The 22809-nt window shown below is 47.2% G+C and overlaps 3 protein-coding genes and 1 long non-coding RNA gene across 6 annotated transcripts in view; 3 read left to right on the forward strand and 1 right to left on the reverse strand.

Moving 5' to 3' along the window:
- LOC310756768 (uncharacterized protein) overlaps positions 1–14010 on the forward strand; it is a 47527-nt gene extending 33517 nt beyond the window's left edge. Inside the window, exon 5 of one of the 2 annotated variants that reach the window (XM_083601479.1) lies at positions 12376–14010. The gene's annotated coding sequence lies outside the window, so the exon portion shown is untranslated. Of the gene's footprint in view, positions 1–9849; positions 10725–12375 lie in introns of those variants that run through there. The other variant, XM_083601478.1, reaches the window with a different exon arrangement.
- Positions 1–22809, reverse strand: part of LOC310757424 — a 116629-nt gene that overhangs the window by 82623 nt on the left and 11197 nt on the right. The gene's annotated exons all lie outside the window — the stretch shown is intronic.
- LOC310757091 (1-acyl-sn-glycerol-3-phosphate acyltransferase alpha-like) lies at positions 715–10724 on the forward strand. Its single transcript, XM_083602243.1, has 6 exons — positions 715–1155; positions 3779–3912; positions 4983–5158; positions 7450–7548; positions 8599–8671; positions 8836–10724. Exons 1-6 carry the CDS (start codon positions 794–796, stop codon positions 9021–9023), a joined length of 1032 nt encoding a protein of 343 aa, XP_083458369.1. The 5' UTR covers positions 715–793; the 3' UTR covers positions 9024–10724.
- On the forward strand, positions 11460–21063 carry TEKTL1 (tektin like 1). 2 transcript variants are annotated; one of them, XM_083601849.1, is made up of 8 exons: positions 11460–11740; positions 14495–15071; positions 15861–15965; positions 16903–17101; positions 17937–18103; positions 19068–19163; positions 19326–19439; positions 20806–21063. In XM_083601849.1, the coding sequence occupies exons 2-8, from the start codon at positions 14517–14519 to the stop codon at positions 21004–21006; spliced, it is 1437 nt and encodes a 478-aa protein (XP_083457975.1). In that variant the 5' UTR covers positions 11460–11740; positions 14495–14516; the 3' UTR covers positions 21007–21063. The 2 variants fall into 2 exon arrangements, with proteins under 2 accessions (XP_083457975.1, XP_083457976.1); XM_083601850.1 differs by having other exon boundaries at positions 11571–11740; positions 14346–15071.

The following is a 22809-nucleotide window of genomic DNA, read 5'->3' on the forward strand; positions in this document are numbered from 1 at the left end:
AGCTATTTTTGGACTACAACTCCCATCATCCCCAGCTAATAGGACCAGTGGCCAGGGATGGTGGGAATTGTAGTCCAAAATCAGCTGGAGACCCAAGTTTGGGAGACCCTGGTTTAGAGGGTCTGAACCTATTGCTGGTCCAGAGAAATAGACCATGGCTGCTGCTGGTCTGCCAACCACCTTGTTTCCCAGCTGCATTCCTGATCAGGCAGTCCCTGGGATATTGCGGCGGGGGGGCACTAAATGGTAATCCTGGGTGACTTCAATATCCATGACAACTATGGGTCTCTCAGGTGGTCATTGCTGCAGCACACCAGGCAGGGCACACTCTCAATGTGATCTTTTCCCCAAGTGATAGCAAGGATGGACTGAAGAAAGAATGCCAACAAATTTCACTAGGCCCTTTTTCTATTCCATGATCTTCCTTACGGCACAAGTGCTGCAGATGTGGCCACACCAAGGCTAATTATATTGCTTACCTTCCTGCCATAAAGACAAACATCTTGACTTTCTGATAACTAGATCAATCTGGTGACAAAAGCACAGGGGTAGGCCAGGCTAGTTAAAGACAAAAGAACAGACTGCTGGATCAAGTCAAGTTGGTGGCCATCACTATAGTAATTTTTTTCTAGACAGTTGGCAAACTTAGACGGCAGCCTTCTGTGGATACTTTTAAGACACTTTTTATGGCAACCTTTTAGCTGCCCTCTGCTGTGGTATTGAGTGGACCGAGGAATCTTCCTTCCTTCCTTCTCTATCACAAAAAATACATGCCATCACTGCCCACGTATTCATGATTCCTGCATGCAGTCCAAGAATGGTGATTAAGAACAGTGGGAGTTCTCTCTTGCTGGAGTGTACATGTTTGAGCATGTTTCTCTCTGCTGTGCTTTCCACGCCCAGCCATGCCGAAACCTTAAATGTTGGAGGCAAACTGTGCGCAGACTTAGGAGCGTCTGCAGAAGACAACATGGCCCAGTCTCTTGGCCTGGCCAATTTCTTCCTGTTCATCTTTGCAGGGCTGCTCCTCTATCATTACAGCAATACCTTCAGATATTATTTCAGGGTTTGCTTCCTAAATATTTGGATGTTCAATATGACCTCCCTTGCACTTCCTGTTATAGCTCTCCGGGGACGAAGAGTGTCAAATGTGAGGTGAGTGAACTATTACTGCCGTGTGGCTTTGTATCTTGTTTTTAAGGACTCTGTGCTCACGCAAGAGTGTGCGATGTGACTCCTTTATAGCAGCCCAATAACTAATGAGCTTTTAAGTAGCGATGCCCTTCAGGGACTTTGGGGCAGGTGCCCAGAGCCACGCTCAGCAGTATGAGAGGGTGAGGTTGGGACCAAATCCAGCAGAACTGCCTTATCACATTTTGTGAAATTAGGCCCCCACCCCACTCTAGAGACACGATCCAGTTCACTTTTAAAGGCAAACCTACGGAATTTGCACTTTCCAAAACAATATGCGAACTGAAACACCTCCATCCTTCGATATTTACTTTTTATGGATTTTGCAATGCAGTTCTACAGACAAGTAAGGTGTGTGGAAATGCATACATTGCAGCAAAGTGCACATATAGAAATGCATCTATTAGCAAAAAGCACGCGGGTGGCGCTGTGGGTTAAACCACAGAGCCTAGGACTTGCCGATCGGAAGGTCGGCGGTTCAAATCCTCACGACGGGGTGAGCTTCCGTTGCTCGGTCCCTGCTCCTGCCAACCTAGCAGTTCAAAAGCATGTCAAAGTGCAAGTAGATAAATAAGTACCGCTCCGGCGGGAAGGTAAACGGTGTTTCCGTGTGCTGCTCTGGTTCACCAGAAGTGGCTTAGTCATGCTGGCCACATGACCCGGAAGCTGTACGCTGGCTCCCTTGGCCAATAAAGCGAGATGAGTGCCGCAACCCCAGAGTCGGTCACGGCTGCACCTAATGGTCAGGGGTCCCTTTACCTTTTTATCTCACTGTCCGGGAGGTGAAGCCTCTCCTTCACACACTACAGAAGATCTTCTTCACTAAAGGTGGGGATGCGGGGAGCTTGTTTCACTCCGGGAGGAATTCACTCTAAAAAATTTCGCGAGGACTTTTAAAAAAGCTGGAAAGGTGGAGAACTAAACTTCAGACTGGCAAAATGAGAGAAACTGAAACTGAGAGGCTCGCCCACCCTCAGTATGGAGTAGGGTTGTCCACAGCAAGAAAACCCCTTGTGGAAAAATGGTGGAGACCAAACCACCCTCACATTCCCTAGCACACAGGGACAAGCTCTGCTGAGGGAGGGAGGGTCCATTGGACATGGTGACTGGGGGTGGTGGGGATGGTAGTCCAAAACCTTTGGAGAGCAGCCGGTTGGGGAAAGCTGGCTTAACAGCAGAAATGAGTTGTGCCTTTTTGCTAAGCAGTCTTTTGTTGACTGGGTTGCCCATGATTGTGAAAGAAAGAGAGCTTCATGGTTGGGAAAGTGTTTGTTGACAGTTAAGATACTCATCAAAGGCTGGAGGAGATGACATTCCTTCAGCTTCAAGGAGAGGCAGCTGTGACTTATTCAGATCTGATTGGGAGCTTTAACCATTTGGCTTTCCTGCAATCCAGATCTAAGGGCCCTGTGCCTGCTATGTGCATCTCACTTGGATTATTTCATTTTTTCTATTGCCCCCCTTCCCCAAGCTTAGGGCAGTCTACAAGATGCTCCTCTTGTTATCTTCATGACATCCCTGTGAAGTAGCCAAAACGAGCATCATGGCCAACTAGGGATTTGAACCTGGGTCTCCCCAGTTGTGATGCAGCAGTCCAGAGGTCAGCAAACTTTTTCAGCAGGGGGCCGGTCCACTGTCCCTCAGACAGACCTTGTGGGGGGCCAGACTATATTTTGAAAAAAAAAGAGAACAAATTCCTATGCCCCACAAATAACCCAGAGATGAGGGTCCCTGATTATAAAATCATAGAAAACGGGAAATACGTAGCCACTCCAGCAACATATCTCTATTTCCTCGCATCCAGAAATGCAAGAAGGGATTTCACTCTTGCTAGAAGCTCGGCCTTGCCCTCATAGGTTCTGGAAGGCTCCTATAGAAGAGTCCCATACACACAGAGACTTTGCGCCTGCCCATTAGGGGAAATAGGAAGCCCCGAACATATATATTTTTAGATGTCCTTTTTATGCTGAGATTCGTAGAGATACCACTGATCATTTGCTGAAGAGGCTCGCTGATCTTTCAGACAAGTCTAACCCAGAGATGCATTTTAAATAAAAGCACACATTCTACTCATGTAAAAACACTCTGATTCCTGGACTGTCCGCGGGTTGGATTTAGAAGGCGACTGAGCCGGATCTGCCCCCCGGGCCTTAGTTTGCCTACCCATGCACTACACCATACAGTCGTACCTTGGAAGTCGAACAGAATCCGTTCCGGAAGTCTGTTTGACTTCCAAAACGTTCAGAAACCAAAGCGTGGCTTCTAATTGGCTGCAGGAAGCTCCTGCAGCCAATCGGAAGCTGCGGAAGCCCCGCCAGACGTTCGACTTCCAAAAATAGTTCACAAACCAGAACAGTCACTTCCAGGTTTGCGGTGTTCAGGAGCCAAAACGTTCGCGTCACAAGGCATTTGACTTCCAAGGTAAAACATTCGAGAACTAAGCTGTTAAAAAACCAAGGTATGCCTGTACTAGCTTTCATCCGAACAGGCTGTAGCAGGCAACTGTCTTGCTTGTAAAGTTCTCGCTCCTGTCCTTTAACGCCTTTGACCTTCCTGAAACGCCTCTGGTTTTGCTCCCTTGTTTCAGAGTCCTCCGCTTTGCCTTGCTGCCAGCGAAATACTTCCTCGGCATCAAATTCAAGGTGCAGGGTGCTCAGAACTTGAACCTGAAAGTGCCGTATGTTGTGGTTGCCAATCAGCAATGCAATGTGGACATCCTGGGTATGTTGGTTGCCTCAATCTCTTTCTCCCATCCAGTTTGAAGGGCTGGAGTGACCCACCTACAGCTTTACACATATTGCCCTGTGGCATCCAAATTGCAGTGGGCCACAGAGAGTAACTACCTGCCCTGCAGACATTTGCTGATAGAGAAAATATCTTCAGATCACCACTGGTAGGAGGGCATGGACTACCGGCATAATATACTCTTAAAAAAATATATATCCAAAACCAAAAAAGAAAAAAAGAAAAATTACAAACATCAAATTCAGCATCCATATTCATTTCCTAATATAAACCTGTTACATGATTAACTAAATCAAATATACCTAATTACTCTAAATTTCTCTTTGCTGTATACAAATACATCACAGTTAGAAATTTTATATTAAAATTTTTATATTATACTTCAAATTCCCCCATACCCCCCACTCCTCTTCACTCATGTGTGATCTCAATCTTTTGCTTCTTCTGTCTTGTTGTGTTGTTATAATCATTATTCAGTTAATTTCTTGATTATTTCCTTGCTTACCCCTGCATGTTTTCCATTTTATCTATTAATATTCCAGTTCTGGAACCATATTTTTTCATATATTCCTTCACTCCATCCCACTCTTTAATTATTCTCTGATTTGAAAGGCCTCTAATAATTGCCGTCAAGATACCCTTATTGGGCCCACCAAAATGTCACAAAAATCACGTGCAAGCTCTTTTCTGTTCATAGGAGAGTTTATTTTATCCTGGCCATAGGCCATAATGAATAGCATTATATAAACATAGTAAAGAGGGGCTATGCATTGTGAGGGTTATACTCCTTGCATCCAGGTGTGTGAATAGGCAGATAAAACACAACATGCACATCCCTCTCCCTCCAAGGAACCCAGGCTACTTTTATCTTCACAACCACCCTGTGAGGTAGGCCAAGATAATCCCGGTGGCTTCACAGCTAAGCAAAGATTTGGTACCCAGCCCAAATCTAATTATTACATCACCTCTCTCGCTAGGGGCTGTAGGGAAGGGTGGGAGGAACTGCACAGCCAGACTTCATTTTGACAGTCTTCCAATTGTCCCAGCGATGCTTCAGATCTTGCCGGAGAGAAGCACCTTCATTGTTAAAAGGGAGATCTTACACTTTCTTACTGTTGGCCTTGCCTGCTGGCTGAGCGGCTTCGTTTTCGTTGACCGCCGGAACAGAGAAACATCCGCCAATTCCATATCGGAGGCAGCAGACGCGATGGTCCGTGACAACGTGAGTGTCAGGGAAAATAACTCTCGTGATGAATGGTTGAGGGAGCTGGGAAGGTTTAGCCTAGAGAAGAGAAGGCCGTGAGGTGATATGTAAGCCATCCTCAAATATCTGAAGGTTGTCAAGACAGAACAAGCTTGTTTTCTGCTGCTCCGGACAGCAGGAGCCAAACCACTGGATTCAAATTACAGTGGTTCCTCGGGTTACAGAAGCTTCAGGTTACAGACGCTTCAGGTTACAGATTCTGCAACCCAGAAATAGTACAGTGGATGCTTGGGTTGCAAACATGATCCATGCAGGATGCACGTTCGTAACCCGCGTCTGTGCATGCGCGGGTTGCGATTCGGCACTTCTGCGCATGCGCGACCGCCGAAACCCAGAAGTAACTCGTTCAGGTACTTCCGGGTTTCGGCGGTCCGTAACCCAAAAAAACACAACCTGAAGCGGCTGTAACCCGAGGTATGACTGTACATCGGGTTAAGAACTTTGCTTCAGGATGAGAACAGAAATCATGCGGCAGTGGCGCAAGGCCCTGTTAGCTAAAGTGGTACCTCAGATTAAGAACAGTTTCAGGTTAAGAACGGACCTCCAGAACGAATTAAGTTCTTAACCTGAGGTACCACTGTAAAAGAAAGGAGATTCTGACTAAACAAAGGACTTTCTGACAGGAACAGTGGAATGGACTCTTTGGGGGGTGAGGGTGCGGCGACGCTGAGGTGAACTCTCCTGCATTGGAGGTTTTTAAGCAGAATTTGGACGGCCACCTGTTGGAGGTTCTTTAGCTGCAATTCCTGCATTGCAGGAAGTTGGACTAGATGAGCCTTGGGGTCATTTCTAACTCTTCGGTTCTATGATTCCATGAGAGGGGCAAGGAGGCAGTGATGTCTGCTCAGTGAAGGCACCAGCAGAGTCAATCCTATACTGGTACTTTTACACCATGCCAACCCCACTGCCACCTCGCCCATCCTGCCAAGCTGCAGCAATACCTGTGACAGATTATGTGAGCGTTTATTGTTGCCCTGTCTTGCCAATGGCAACTGATGGGAAGACAACCCTGTACACCACTTTGCATGTCTTGGAGGAAATGAAATACAGTAGATAGACAGCTAGACAGACAGACACCCTTCCAAGCCATTATTGATATAGGCTGAAATATACTCGGAGTCGCATAGTGATTTCATGCTCTTTATTGCAGCTCGTAAAACAGTGAATAAAACCCTCCCCCCAACCTCTGGCTTTATATACATTATTTACACAATGGATCCCGTCTGATTGGCTGATTTTGCTTCCCTACTGGGGCCTGATTGGGCTGTTCCTGCAGGCCAATCACTTGTTGCATTCTAGGATCCTACCGACCTAATAGGCTGATTGACTTCCTCCTGGGGCCTGATTGGGCTGCTCCTGCAGGCCAATCAGGTTGTTGCATTCTAGGATCCTACCTGCCTATTGTTATAGGATCCAAGCTTAGTACATAACATGGGCAGTGCTTTTTTTCTGGGGGGACACAGGGGTATGCATACCCCTAAAGGTTTTGTGAATCTAAGTTTGGCCTCATTGAGGGGCAGTATTTCAATATGAGTAGGAAAATGAGAGTACCCCTAAATATTTTAAAAGAAAAAAAGCGGTGGATATAGGCCATTATTTCTAGGCTAAAAAAAGTCTTGTTTTCTGTATTGAGTCCTCTGCAGTATCAGAGCAGATGAAAACTTAACTGGAAGAAATCACATTAGGGAGAGACTAAATTGTAGCCACTGGATTTTTCTGTATTCTGGTTCCAGGTGAAAGAAAATTCATGTTTGAACATCCTTTCAGTACAGTGGTACCTCAGGTTAAGTTCTTAATTCGTTCCGGAGGTCTGTTCTTAACCTGAAACTGTTCTTAACCTGAGGTACCACTTTAGCTAACGGGGCCTCCCGCTGCCGCCGCCACACAATTTCTGTTCTCATCCTGAAGCAAAGTTCTTAACCCGAGGTACTATTTCTGGGTTAGCGGAGTCTGTAACCTGAAGCGTCTGTAACCCAAGGTACAGTACACTGTAAGCGTATACGTTACAGACGCTTCAGGTTACATACGCTTCAGGTTACAGACTCCGCTAACCCAGAAATAGTACCTCGGGTTAAGAACTTTGCTTCAGGATGAGAACAGAAATTGTGCTGCGGTGGCGCAGCAGCAGCAGGAGGCCCCATTAGCTAAAGTGGTGCTTCAGGTTAAGAACAATTTCAGGTTAAGAACGGACCTCCGGAATGAATTAAGTACGTAACCAGAGGTACCACTGTATTTTCTTTCCCCTCCAGCTGAGAATTTGCATGTTCCCTGAAGGCACTAGAGACAATGACAGCGCTGGTCTGCTCTCATCCAGACATGAGGCCTTCCTTCTGGCCGTGGAAGCCCAGGTGAGATCATTCAGCTTCCAATCCTCTTGTTTTTTCCTGCATTCAATTTACTAATAGTGGACTCATTCTCTGAGTGGCTATCCTAAGCTAAAAAGACCAGGCTTGTAGGAGCTGGGAGCATGTCCCACTTTTAAAGTTTATATGCTGCAGTTGGACTGAGGTCAGCCAAACAGGGCTGCCAGCTGTTGCCATTAGGCAAATTTACCTCAGGTTCAGTATAAGGTATTTTGTTGTGTAATCAATTTCAAATCACAGGACAGATTACACTCTCCAAATCCTGCCAGGAGCTGATGTAGTGATGCATACCCAAAGCAGGGAACGATCTTAAAGGGGTATTTTAAAAACACATAGCACTACAGCTCCTCCCCCACCACTTTCCCCTGTGTGCTATTCTTCTGACACTCCACTTAATGCCAATTTGGGATGGGGCACTGGGAAAAGCCCCATTGCACTAGCCAAAGTCTTTGGACTCAGCGACTTTAGTAAAGAAACAATGCTTTGAATGCGTTATAAACACACAACACCAGATGGTGCCAGAGGGCACAATATTTTTCTGTGTGGTTTTCCATAGGGGTTTTTTCTCCCCTTTTTGTTATAGCAATCTAATTTGTAGCATTTTCCTCTCTCCTGTGAGCAGATATGCCCTTTGTGTGGGCTTCTGCCAGCAGCAGGACTCCTTCATTGAATCTGGCCCATTAAAAAAACAGCAAAACAAGAGACTAAAAAAAAAAAAAAGTTCAACAAAACACCAAAGATGAAAAGCAGGGAGGCAGGGAGCACCAATCCCCCAAACAACAACTTTTTGTGATAAGGACAGGGGAAATGCAGTGGAAACTTTGAGATAACACTTGTTTGATGTGGTGTCAGCGGACCTCACAGTGAGCAAATCAAAGTGAACGGTCAACAAACAGGTTGTCCGGAAGTGTGCTTAGTCTGTGAGAGTATTAAAAAGCAGGACTCCCTTGGAAGCAGCTTCTGAGGCTGTCCACAATTTACAGCAAAGGTAAATTTCCATCTGACTGGTGGCTGATGTGCCTTATGTCCACGCAGGTGCCAGTTATTCCTGTGGTGATTTCCTCCTATCGGACGTTCTTCAACGAGAAAATTAAAAAATTCACATCAGGTAGCTGTGGGAAAGAAATGGGATGGGGAAGTGTTCCGGGACATGGCCTGAGACTATGAAGCAAACTCGTTTTTCCAGACTCCATGCTTGCTGCCTAAGTTGGACTGGGGAAGGGGGCTCCGTTTGCAGGGGGTACAGCATTTCCTTTGTTTTTTTCTTCCAAGGGGAAGTGACAATCCAGATCCTTCCGCCCATGAAGACCGAGGGACTGAGCGCAGCTGATGTCCGAGAATTTGCAGACCGCGTGCGAGAGACTATGCTCCCTATTTTCCATGAGATCTCAGCGCTGAAGCAGGAAGGTGTCACTGAAGAAGATGCTGACCAAGCTGCCAATCACCAAGTATCTTCATAAACCACCCCATTTATTCCCACCCTTAGGCTTCACATTTACCCCAGCTCTGCCTCGGCCTAACTGCCCTCCATGGCTTAGCTTGCGTGTGCCTGATGGACCAGGAAATCTATCTGTAAGGTCATAGGCTTTGACCTTTGCAGACCCTCCAAGTGTCCCTATTTTCCAGTGACGTCCCTAATTTAGAGAGGCCATCCTGGTTTCTGATTTGATTCCGGAATGTCACACTTTTCCTTAGGATGTTCCTACTTTCACTGGAGAAATGTTGGAGGGTATGGAGTTATCTGTCCCCCGAGCCATCTGAAGGCAATCCTCTATAGGGAAGTTTGTTTAATGTTTTCTTATATTTTTTTTTATATGTTGGAAGCTGCCCAGAGTGGCTGGAGCAGCCCAGTAAGATGTGTGAGGTATAAATAGTAAAATTATCATTATGGAATGGGATGTCCCATTCCCTCTTTTCATCAGAGAAATATTGGAGGGTATGCCTTTAAAGCACCTTTCTCCCCTCGAAGAATTCTGGGCACTTCATGTAACCACTTATATATATAATATAGATCAGAAAATTGCCCAGAGTTACAATTGCCCAGTGTTACAATTCCCAGTAACCTTAACAAAACTACAGTGCCCAAAGGTGGGGGGAATGTGTTTCAAATGTACAGTGGTACCTCGGGTTACATATGCTTCAGGTTACAGACTCCACTAACCCAGAAATATTACCTGGGGTTAAGAACTTTGCTTCAGGATGAGAACAGAAATCGTGCAGCGGCGGCGCAGCAGCAGCGGGAGGCCCCATTAGCTAAAGTGGTGCTTCAGGTTAGAACAGTTTCAGGTTAAGAACAGACCTCCAGAATGAATTAAGTTCTTAACCCTAGGTACCACTGTACTTTTGAAGCAGAAAAAGGGAGTAGCAGTAAATGGAGAGATATAGAAAGCAGAGTCCCTCAAAGATTGGTAATGGGACCTGTGCTTTTTAACTTGTTCATAAGCAATTTAGAGTTGGAGTGGCCAACTTTGCTGGTGATACTAAATTGTTGAGGGTAGATAGAAAAGACAACGACCAGAGCCAAGGGGGTGTGTAGGCGTGTGTGTGTGTGTAAGGGCAAGCTAGAATAATAGAATCATAGATTTATAGAGTTGGAAGGGACCCCATGGGTCATCGAGTCCAGCCCCCTGTAATGCAGGAATCTCAGCTGAAGCAGCCATGACAGATAGCCATCCAACCTCTGCTTGAAAACCTCCAAGGAAGGAGAGTCCACCACCTCTCCCGGGAGTCTGTTCCACTGCTGAACAGCGCTTACTGTCAGAAAGTTTTTCCGAATGTTTAGTCAGAATCTCCTTTCTTGCAACTTGACGCCATTGGTTCGAGTCCTCCCCTCCAGAGCAGAAGAAGACAAGCATGCTCCCTCCTCCACGTGACAGCCTTTGAGATACTTGAAGATGGCTATCATATCTCCTCTCAGTCTCCTCTTTTCCAGGCTAAACACACCCAGCTCCTTCAAGCGCTCCCCGTAAGGCTTAGTATCCAGAAGCTGGAGGAAGTAGCAAGCGAAATCCTGTGAGGGAGAGACATGCCTGATTTCTGCTCATATCCAAGGCTGTGGCTTTGGGTGAAGCAGGACCCTTTAGGGGTGCTAATGCTGTGAACCCCTCCATTGTAGGCTCAAGTTGTATATATGTGTAAATAAACCTTATATCATAAAGTCACTGCAGTCTCCGCTGTCCCTCATTCCAGAGGAAACACAAACCCTGTGTAAGCACCTGGAACACCTGGAATCTCACCCCGCTCGGATATTGGGGTGGCCTGAAGCAATATTTATCACCGGGTGTACTTACTGCGTTTCATTTTTCTGTTGACTGGACACTTCATAATCTCCCAACTGCCTATCTACTTACAACTCAGGATAACACTTCATGCCCGTGATAAAGTAGTCTCTAGTCTGCGGAAGCTTCGACATACGATATACAGCGGTACTTCGGGTTACAGACGCTTCATGTTACAGACTCTGCTAACCCAGAAATAGTACCTCGGGTTAAGAACTTTGCTTCAGGATGAGAACAGAAATCGTGCTCCGGCGGCGCGGCGGCAGCAGGAGGCCCCATTAGCTAAAGTGGTGCTTCAGGTTAAGAACAGTTTCCGGTTAAGAACGGACCTCCAGAACGAATTAAGTTCTTAACCCGAGGTACCACTGTACTAGACTTGCTAGGTTCCCCTACATGCTACAGATAAGCTTTCAGAGTTACGGGTTTGTTGCTGTTGTGTTTTAAACCGTATTTGCCACCTTGAGCTGCTTGGAGGGAAGAAACCAGATGCCAGAAACCAAATAGGGAATGCAGTAAAAGCAGCACCCGGCCTTGAGATTACGAGTCTCTGCTGCTTACATCGCGTTGCAAACCCTCCTGCTCTCGACGGCTCAAATTTCTCTGAATATACAGGAAGACGAGCTGTTGCTCGTTCTCAAGGGCTTCTGCTGCCTCCGCTTATGTGAGGCATCTCTGGCAAGGCAGCAGCATTGTGAGGCGAGCACCTGCTGCCATGGCAACCAACACCGCTGAAGCGACAGGGACGGCTTGGCCTGTGCCAGAGAAGAGCCTGTTTGGAGGACTTCACCGTCCGCTTGGGTGAGGCAAGAGACACAGGCCTCCCATGCCCTCCCGGAAGGCTGGACCCGAGGCCTGTGCCCTTAACATTGCCCTAGAGATCTCAGCCTTATTGGACCCAGGTAAAGATAGCTCAAGCAGGCCCAGCTAACTTGATCCCCCTCTTCCCACCTCCATCATTCCTCACCATGGACCCAGGCCAGGCCACGAGGTGCAGCCTCTCCTATTGCTCCGTTTTCTAGGGGTATGTGGGGTATTCGCACTCGCAACACTGGTAACTGTCCTCATTAATACTCCCTTATTCCAGTATTCCTCTTTGCAGGCTGCAGGTAAGACTGGGCTTCCCCAGCAGGGAAAGAGGCAATTTTGGGACACAAGGGTGAACTGGTTGAATTTTGGGTCTGACCCAGGCATAGGCAAACTCCGGCCCTCCAGATGGTTGGGACTACAATTCCCATCATCCCTGACCACTGGTCCTGTTAGCTAGGGATAATGGGAATTGTAGTCCCAAACATCTGGAAGGCCAGAGTTTGCCATGCCTGGTCTGATCCATCAAAATCCACAAAACTAGTTTACTGTATATTGTTGTGTGATAAATCTGCAGCGTGTGTTGCAAGCTCTGGAATACTGTGGGATTATGTAGCGGTAAAAGTGTCGGACTAGGACAGGCATAGGCAAACTCGGCCCTCCAGGTGTTTTGGGACTACAATTCCCATCATCCCTGACCAGTGGTCCTGTTAGCTAGGCATGATGGGAGTTGTAGTCCCAAAAACATCTGGAGGGCTGTGTTTGCCTATGCCTGGACTAGGAGCTTGGAGGCCAGAGGTGCTTGCCCTGCCTGTGGGAGGCCCATTGAAATGAATGGATATTATTAACTCAGGTACGTTAATTTCAATGAATCTGCTCTGAGCAGGTGGCGAGAACCCAAGAGATGGCCAGGTCAGAGGCAGTAATGTTTCTGAATACCAGTTGATGGAAACCACAAGAGGGAAGAGGGCTCCTTTGCTCAAATCCTGCTCAGAGGTTTCCCCACAGGCATTTGGATGGTCACTATGACAACAAGATGCTGGACTGGCCTGATCCAGCAGGCTCTTCTTATGTTCTTATGGAAGATCAGGGCTATTAGCAATGAGGACTCAAGCAATACCATTGCTTATTGTTTGAATGTGTGGAGCACGTGACAGGCAGGGGCAAATGCTTAAAGGACCTTGGACCAGTTTAATGGAACACACCAGATTTTACAGCTCAAGTTGCCACCTGCCAAAATTTGAATTCCATCCCAAATGTTTAAACCAGATGTACAGTATTTTCATAGTTTTAGTCAGTGGTTTTTTTGGGGGGGTACAGGGGTACGCATACCCCTAAACATTTTGTGAATCTTTGTACTTTTGTCCATTTACTGTATTTATTTTTCCCAATTTGAACTCAAAAATGGTGATTTTCTTGAGTCAAAATGAGAGTACCCTTAAACATTTTTTTTAGAAAAAATCACTGGTTTTAGTTGTGTACTCCCCAACCTCAAACCCAAATTTTGCTCTGTCTCAGATTCGGGTTCTAAGAATTTGAGATTCCCATCTCGAAATGTGACTATTCCACACCCACACCAACACAGAAAGACACACATACTTAGAAGAAGCAGCTCAAGTCCAAATTAGCATTTGCAAATGCTAAAATTTGGGACCAGGAATGGCCGGGGGCCGGGGAGGGGGATTTCACAATTTTAGAAATGCTGAACTCTTTTAATCTCCAGCTGACACCTGAGACCGAGCTGGCGTCAGGTGTTTAGAACGGTGTTTTATGGTTCGTAGTGACATTTGTACCATTGGGCACCACTGCATTTCGGGATGGGTGAATCTGTCAATTTCAGTTTCTCTTGGTTTCTCATTTTTCCAATCTCATGTCCAGTTCTCCACATGCCCACATCAGTTTGCAGTTCGTTTGTTTTAAAAAGTCCTTATAGAAATTCGTAAGCATTTTAGCGTAAATTTCTCCTAACACACATATTTTGTATGCAGTTTTGTCTAATATACTTATCTTTGCAAATCAGTATTCCCTAACATAGTTCATTTTTGTATGTTCTTTTCACGAACATTTTTTGTGGATTTTTTGTTCATTAATTACCCAACCATATGCATTTTTGTAAGGGATGCGGGTGGCGCTGTGGGTTAAACCACAGAGCCTAGGACTTGCCAATCAGAAGGTCGGTGGTTTGAAACCCCGTGATGGGGTGAGCTCCCGTTGCTCGTTCCCAGCTCCTGCAAACCTAGCAGTTCAAAAGCACGACAAAGTGCAAGTAGATAAATAGGTGGGAAGGTAAACGGTGTTTCCGTGAGCTGCTGTTGTTTGCCAGAAGCGGCTTAGTCATGCTGGCCACATGACCCGGAAGCTGTACGCCGGCTCCCTCGGCCAATAAAGCGAGATGAGCGCCGCAACCCCAGAGTCGGACACAACTGGACCTAATGGAACTAATGGTACTTAACCTCGGGTTAAGTACTTAATTTGATCCGGAGGTCCATTCTTAACCTGAAACTGTTCTTAACCTGAAGCACCACTTTAGCTAATGGGGCCTCCTGCTGCCGTCACGCCACCGGAGCACAATTTCTGTTCTCATCCTGAAGCAAAGTTCTTAACCTGAAGCACTATTTCTGGGTTAGCGGAGTATGTAACCTGAAGCGTATGTAACCCGAGGTACCAATGTAGATCCATTTCCTCTCCCTCTCAATACAGAACACAATGGCATTTTTCACAGTCCCCCTCCAGGTCCCGTCCAACTTTGGCCCCACCACTTGGTAGTTTATTCTCAAACCGCAGCGGCATCCTGTCCCATGAAGTTGCAGCAGGATTGCAGAGTGATTTTTGCTCCTCTTCCTTGGCAGCAACAGCCGCTCCACCGCAGCCATGGGGCCCCCTGCCCACTTGGTCACAGGCCTGGTAGGTGCTGAGAAATGGCACAGGGACACCCATGCCACTGTTCACGAAACCTCCAAGCTGACGCAGCGCTGCGCGAAGGATGCCCTCGACCTCTGGTGTCCGCTCCGAGCCCCAGGCCAGCCTGAGGAAACGCCGTATGAGAAAAAGACCAAGATCGACTCTTGGAAATTCAAGGTAGATGTCCATCCGACTGGAGAGGTGACAAGCAAGCCACCGGAGGGGCCGGGGGTGACCCTGTGGAGGAGCAAAATCAAACCCCCTCCTTGGGTGTGCAAGATGGCCTTGCCCTGCTGCCGAGACTACGCCACCCTCAAGAACAACGAGTATGTGGCCCAGTACGTCCGGGAGACGCGGCTGGTGGTGAGCCGCCTGCGGCAGGCACTACTGGAGATCAACGACCAGTTCAAGATGCTGCTGCGTTGGAGATTACAACTGGACTCCACGCTGGATCAAATCCGCCAGGGCCTCGTTACCAACAAGCAGAGCCAGGCCATTCGGGAGCACCGACCGGAAGTAGAGAAGGTGAGACCTGCATCTCAACCCTGCAGTGAAGCCATCCAGTGTGCCAGTGTGGTGTAGTGGTTAAGAGCGGTAGACTCATAATCTGGGGAACCAGGTTCGCTTCCCCGCTCCTCCACATGCAGCTGCTGGGTGACCTTGGGCCAGTCACACTTCTCTGAAGTCTCTCAGCCCCACTCACCTCACAGAGTGTTGTGCAGGAGGAAGGGAAAGGAGAATGTTAGCCGCTTGGAGACTCCTTCGGGTAGTGATAAAGCAGGATATCAAATCCAAACTCTTCTTCTTCTTCCTCCTCCTCCACTTACGAAAAACCCAAGGCTATCAGTCGCTACTCATCCTGATGGCCATGTTCTCCCTCCACTGTCGGAGGCAATATGCTTATGCATGCCAGTTGCTGTTGTGCCCGGGTCCTCCTTGTTCATTTCCTAGAGGTATCTGGTTGGCCGCTATGCGAACAGGATGCTTGGCTAGATGGGCCAAGTTCCGGAGCCCCATTGGCATCCTGAAGTGAACGTAACACGCAACTGCGTGTGCGCGGGTTGTGTTTTGCCGCTTCCACGTGTGCGTGCGACGTCATTTTGAGCGTCACGTGCATGTACGAGCGGCAAAACCCGGAAGTAACGCGTTCCGTTACTTCTGGGTCGCCGCAGAGCGCAACCCGTAAACACTCAACCTGAAGTGTATTCATCCCGAGGTATGACTGTACTGCAAATCTCGAAGTGTCCATGTGCTATGCAGTCTATTTTGCAACCATTCACCCACCCAACCTTTGTTCCTCTCCCTGGTATGTAGGTACCTGACAAGGTAGATGCACTGATGAAATGGGAGAAGGATGAGTTTCTGAAACAGAAAGCCAAGCTGGAAGGGATGATGGCGATGTCAGAAGATCATATGAAGGTAGGAAACAAGGCAGGGAATGAAGGCAGGGACAAGCCTCCACAACCTGTACAGGCAAGGGAGGCAGACCAGGTGGACACCAGCATCATCATCATCATCATCACCATCATCATCATCATCATCATAATAATAATAATAATAATAATAATAATAAATAAGTAAGTAAATAAATAAATATAATTTTTTGAATTTATATACCACCCTATACCCGGAGGCCTCAGGGCGGTTCACAGAAAAGATCAACATACAAACCAAATATATATATATAATCAGAATAAAATCAGCAACCCAATAACACCCCCCTGCATACACAGAAGGGCTTTGCACTTGTAATTATCCCCTCTAAAGGGAAGACAAAGGAAATGAAAGACATTTTCTTCTTTTTAAAATAATTCTTATTGGTTTTTAGATAAACAAAAAGTTTAAAACGTTTTCAAAACATCTGGGGACACTTCCATTTATTTGGTCTTAGTTGACACCCTTGACAAATATGAAAGTTTAGGATTGCCTCAATTTTTTGTTATATTGCTATATTTTGTATTCTGCTTTTGGGGACTTTTTGCTTTTCTTATATAACGATTTTTAAGGCAGCAATACACATACTGCTTATACAGCACAGAGGCGGAATCCTATGATCTCAGGAGGTGAGGTAGCTTCGTTACGTGTGCTGGGATTGGTAGTCCTGTGAAATTAAACTACAGTTCCCAGCATTCTTTGCTGTGACCCCTTATGCAGCAATTCAACATAATAACTGGATGGAATTGTCACCGCAGGAGGCAATTCGGAGAGGGAAGGAGTTGGATTATAGTCGCTGCTGGCGGTCTGAGCTTTCTCCCTCCTCTGCACCTAAATGGTGTGGCTCAGATTTGGGGTTGGAGGGGCATGGATGGAAGCTAGTTTCTTATCATGGTTTCTTCCACCCAACGACTTGTTGCAGGCACTGGGCACATGTCGGCAAACTCTGAACATGCTGTGCAATGAACGGGGCCGCGTTCTGGACCTGGTGCCACAACCTTTCCGCATGGTTCTCCTAGGGGCTGGGCGTGACTCCTGGCTTGGACTGAGCCGTCCCTCATCCCCCTGGGTGGAGCGTAACGAGACACCCATCCCTAACCCCATTGCAGCCTTCACACCAGGTAAGGGGAAAATCCCTCCGCAGCTTCCATAAGGAACATTATTTACAATTCATATTACTGTACTAGCCATTCATTCGTTGGGCGGGCTACGTAAAAATGAGGGGCAGTGCTTGTCTCTGGCCCCTCAAATATAATGGGTTGGCCTAGATTTGCATGCCAACAAAGGTCCGTATAATTAAAGCTATGGTTTCCCCAGTTGTGACGTACGGAAGTGAGAGCTGGACGATAAAGAAGGCTGATCGCCGAAGAATTGATGCTTTTGAATTATGGTGCTGGAGGAGACTCTTGAGAGTCCCATGGACTGCAAGAAGATCAAACCTCTCCATTCTGAAGGAAATCATCTCTGAGTGCTCACTGGAAGGACAGATCCTGAAGCTGAGGCTCCAATACTTTGGCCACCTCATGAGAAGAGAAGACTCCCTGGAAAAGACCCTGATGCTGGGAAAGATGGAGGGCACAAGGAAAAGGGGACGAAAGAGGACGAGATGGTTGGGTAGTTTTCTCGAAGCTACCAGCATGAGTTTGACCAAACTGTGGGAGGCAGGGGAAGACAGGAGTGCCTGGCGTGCTCTGGTCCATGGGGTCATGAAGAGTCGGACACGACTAAACGACTAAACAACAACAACAAAGATTTGCATAGGCTTAACTTTGGTTAAGCTCCAAGACAAAAACACAGAGCTGAACTGGAAACTTTCCTTAAAATAGGAGATTATTTAAGGGGCAGTGTCAGAGAATCACCCACCGGCAAAGGGAGGTGATTGGAGCTGGGGTATCATGCACCATTTTAACAGAACCAACAAGCCAGATTTTAGAAGCATTCCAATTTCCTTTCCAGAGTGTGCAGCGGCTCTAGAGGATGCCCGGCGCCTCACCTCTCTTACCAAGGATGTGCTCCAACAGATGCAAAAGGCCATCAATGAAGCGCAAGACACCCGCAATACAGCCCACACCACCATTGAAAACAGCCTGCAGGGCAAGAGGGATGAGACTCTCTGTCATAAGGTAAAGGGAAACCCAACATGCTGATAAATTGGCTGTGTTACACATGAAATTATTCTTGCATGTGCATACAGAACCACGTATGGCGTGAAACCCTGCTTTTTAACACTAAGTCTCAGCCTCAGTGGATGCATCTGTGAAACTTGTTTATGCAGCGCTGCTCAAAGTCAACAAAGCTGTTCCCGCCTTCTCGATTAAACATGCCTCTGCAACGCAGAAATTGGGCCACTGCACACACACACAAACACAAACTTCTTGCACAGCAAAGTTACAAAACGTGGTGGTAGCCAGTAGCTCAGGGCCCAAGGAGATGTGATAATGATCCATGTTATTAGACCTTGCATGCTGTGTCTTTTGAAAAACATAAACAGCAGGCATAGGGACCCCCGAGATGTGTCAGGACTGGCATGGGAGAAGCGGGTGGGCTTTCACCTCTACCGCAGTCCCAGTTCGAATCTCTCCCTCTCACACACATCAAGTTGACTTGAAGCATTATCACAGTTTCTCTTTAGAGGCCTGCTGAATTTGCATTGCTCTTGTATTCTGTAATGTTTAGCGGCATAATAATATTAATTCACCCCTTCTCCAGTCATTAGATCAACCATTTAATGAATAGGGATGAGTGATAACCCCCACACCCTTCAGCTGGCTTGCATGTGTCTCTGTGTGTTGTGTGTATGAGCGAGTGTGGGGCGGTCACCCCCACCACTGCATTGCCCCTGGTGTGTTGATGAAGAGTGAATACAGCCCTCAGGCCAAAAAAGTTAGCTAGCCCTGCTGTAAGGTGTGAGGAGTTTGTTGTGTTCTCAAGTAGGCAAAACTTAATAGTCGGAAATTTGTCCCCTTTTTGAATTGCTCCTACTCTTTGCATGCTTGCACACGCATTCTCACCTTTCCACATCAACAGCACCCTCGTGTTTCCAAGCAATCTGGCTCAACATCTCCTTCATTGTTTTCTCTTTGGTAGGAACGGCTTGACATTACGCTGGCAGGAACTCGCAGCACCCTGCATCGCTGCCAACGTTTCCAGCATGAGATGCGTGTTACCCGGGGCATGGCCTTGGTGAGCAGTAAGAGCTGGGAAGCGCCAGTGCTGTGGGTCTTCACATTCCGGTTCCCTCCAGCTCTGCCTGCTTGGAGATTAACTGGGGAAGACTTGTCCTCCCCTTTCCCTCTCCACCTCTGGGAATCCTCCTTTGATTCTGAACCATTTTTGTATCCACAGGGTCCTGAAAGTAGCAAGTACTTGGAGACACGGGAGAAGCTGACACGGCCAGTGGTGCAGGTGTACCAAAGACATGTAGGAACACAGCTGCCTGAAGCTGCTATCCTCAACCAGGTAGGATGCCAGTAGGGGCAATGAGCAGGCCTTTGACTGCAATATAACTGGTGTGGAGAACTGGATCTGGCTGGTGGGCCAGATCCTTATTCCCTGTCCTCCCCTGCTACATCTTCTACAAGCCAACTTTGGCTGATAGGCGGGTTTGCCCACCTTTCAGTTATCTGACAATGATGTCAGGTGACCTGTTTACCTCTGCCCGTGTGGCTTGAAATAAAACCACTGCTGGCAAAGGGACAGGGCTTTGGAAGCGCTGACAACGAGCTGATTGCTGATGCTTGCAAAAATTAGTTGACTCTCTTCCTAAAGCTGGAACCTTATGCAGGTAAAGTGGTACAGGTTAGAGACAGACAACTGCCTCTTGTTTGCCTGGATGAAGGTGGGCATGTTTGTACAGTGGTACCTCGGTTTAAGAACAGTCCGGTTTAAGAACAATTTGGTTTACAAACTCCGCAAAACTGAAAATAGTGTCTTGGTTTGAGAACTTTAAAGGTAAAGGTACCCCTGCCCGAAAGGGCCAGTCGTGTCCGACTCTAGGGTTGCGCGCTCATCTCGCTCAAGAGGCCGGGAGCCGGCGCTGTCCGAAGACACTTCCGGGTCACGTGGCCAGCGTGACGAAGCTGCATCTGGCGAGCCAGCACCAGCGCCGCACACGGAAACGCCGTTTACCTTCCCACTATAAAGCGGTCCCTATTTATCTACTTGCACTTAGGGGTGCTTTTGAACTGCTAGGTTGGCAGGAGCTGGGACCGAACGACGGGAGCTCACCCCGCCGCGGGGATTCGAACCGCCGACCTTACGATCGCACTGAGGTTTTACCCACAGCGCCACCCGCGTCCCTTTTGAGAACTTTACCTCGGTCTAAAAATGGAATCTGAACAGTGGAAGGGCACTGGCAGTGGGAGGCCTCATTAGGGAAAGCGTGCCTTGGTTTAAGAACAGTTTTGGTTTAAGAACAGACTTCCGGAATGGATTAAGTTCGTAAACCGAGGTACCACTGTATAGGCTTCTGAATTTCTGGAATGTAGTCTACTGTTGAAACCATTGCTCCCACCCATTTTTGCTGCTGGGCCCATCTCCCACTGGCATGCAGTCCTTAGACTAAAAAGGGCTCCCTGCCTGTGCTGCATGTATAGGAATTGGGCTATTTCCACTATAGATGTCTACTCACAAGAAAATCCTACTGAGTTCAATGGAACTTACTGCCCACGTAAGTGAGTCTAGGACTGGAGGCAACACTGCTAAATTGAACTATCTGTACAATGCAAACCCATCTTGCGGATGGGCAGCTGACGGGTGGGGACATCTTCCCTGACTCTGGACCACCTGCTTACTTGTCTTTTTCTGCCTTTGTCTCTCTTTGTAGTCCACGGCACAGTTAGATCGCTCTATAGTAGAAACAGGGGAGAACATTGATCAGCTCAAAGCCACCCGGCGTTACCTGCGCAACTGCATTCACGACAAGCAGACGGGCTACCATGTGGATGGCAGTATTAAACGGCTGCGGCAGCGCCGCATGCTTCCACGCACTAACATGAATGAGGTTCTTGACTTGGTCTACACCTAAGGAGCAGAGAAAATGCATGGAGAGATCATACAAATAAAGAGCTGAACATGCTAGAAAGGCCCAGTATAATTTCCTCCCAACTGGGGATGAGGGGAAATATATGCCTGGCTGCAGTCACACAATAGAGAATCTAATAATACAGCATTTTAAAGCTCAATCATTATATATACATATATAGAAAATGCAATCCCAAGTTTTTAGAGGGGAGCATGATTTCATGAATGACAAGAATAAGTACTTTTCTATTTGAGAATCGAATCAGTAAATCCAAATCTGTCACTAATAAACTTTATGTGTTAAATATTAAATATACGGTCAATGCTGGAGCATCTTGTGTAAATGGAGTCTTTGAATTCTCTTCTTCAGGAAAAAATCTCACCCCCACCCCCACCAAGTACTTTACTTAGGTACTGGTATCAGTTAGGAAGTAGGAAGTAGGAAGAGAGAAAGATCTGAGTGTACTGGTGAGAGGAGGGGCCTTGTTTTGCAAGTGAGCATGTGGACACTTTGCCATGGGCCCCTTCGATAGATCAAGTTGGTTTTCTTTTAACACTTGTCTGCAGTAGGATTCCTTCAAGGGAAAGGAGTCCTCTTGCGAGAGGAACAGCATAATCTATTCACTATGAATACAGCAAAAGACAGAAACCAAATCTGTTAAGTCAGAGATGTGTTGGTGGGGACACATGTCAAGTATGCAACTACCTGGAACAGTAGTAGTGGCTGATGGGAAGCAACAGTAGGTTTCACATGCATTTGTGCCAGGCAGCAGGATGGTAGTGTCTATCAGGGGTGGTTGGGCAAATGCAATGAGACAGTCTGGCCATTGTAGGGCATACCAGACTGGGCACAACCCAAATATGGGGAGGAGGACACATTTTCCCAACAGCTCAGAAGCAAGCCTTTATTCAGATGGGTGTACGTATGTAGGGTAGCACCAAGGGGAGGAAAGAGATGAATATATTCCAGCGACACATCTGGGCAGCATAATCAATGGAACCCGTTTCAGCTGCTCTGAAATTGATACTAGGGGTTTATTGGGTTGCTGTTTTTATTTTGATTGTATATTTTGTGGTTTCATATTTTGATTTTGTTCTGTGAACCGCCCCGAGACCTCTGGGTATAGGGTGGTGTGTGTGTGTGTGTGTGTGTACATAGACACAGACACACAGTCAAAGCATGGTCACTGAGCATGCCATGCCTCTAGTGTAGGTTTTCCCAAACTTGGCTTTCCAGGTGTTTTTTGGACTACAATTCCCATCATCTCTGACCACTGGTTCTGTTAGCTAGGGATGATGGGAGTTGTAGTCCAAAAGCAGCTGGACCCCCCCAAGTTTGGGAAATCCTGCTGTAGCGTTCCAGGCTAGGAGAAGAACTCTGAGACACCAAACAGACGCCCCACTGCAAGTGTCTACTGCTTTCTTATAGGGCTCCCCGCCGCCCGCCATGTGCTTGTCTCGAACAGACTTCGAAATCCGGCCTTCGCCGACTGCCACAGGAATAAGCTGCGCTTCGGTTAAAATTAACAGTACGCATGCGCCACCTCCCGAAACAACGCGATAAAACACACCGGAAGCCCCGCCGGAGAGACGAAAAAAAAAGTTTAACTTGTAGAATCTCTACCTATATTCAGAGGTGCCAAACAACAAACAAACCCCACAACCGAATATTGGAAGCGTAACAAAACGTCGAAAGACGGGGTGGTCTGAGGGCAAAATATAAGAAAAATAACGTAAATTCCTTCAACAACCGCTTCTTCGGCATCCAGGCTGCCATTTTGAATCGGAAGTAGAGGGTGGTCACAGG

Source organism: Podarcis filfolensis, assembly GCF_964270895.1.
Source record: "Podarcis filfolensis genome assembly, chromosome: 2".
Classification (NCBI taxonomy): Eukaryota; Metazoa; Chordata; class Lepidosauria; order Squamata; family Lacertidae; genus Podarcis; species Podarcis filfolensis.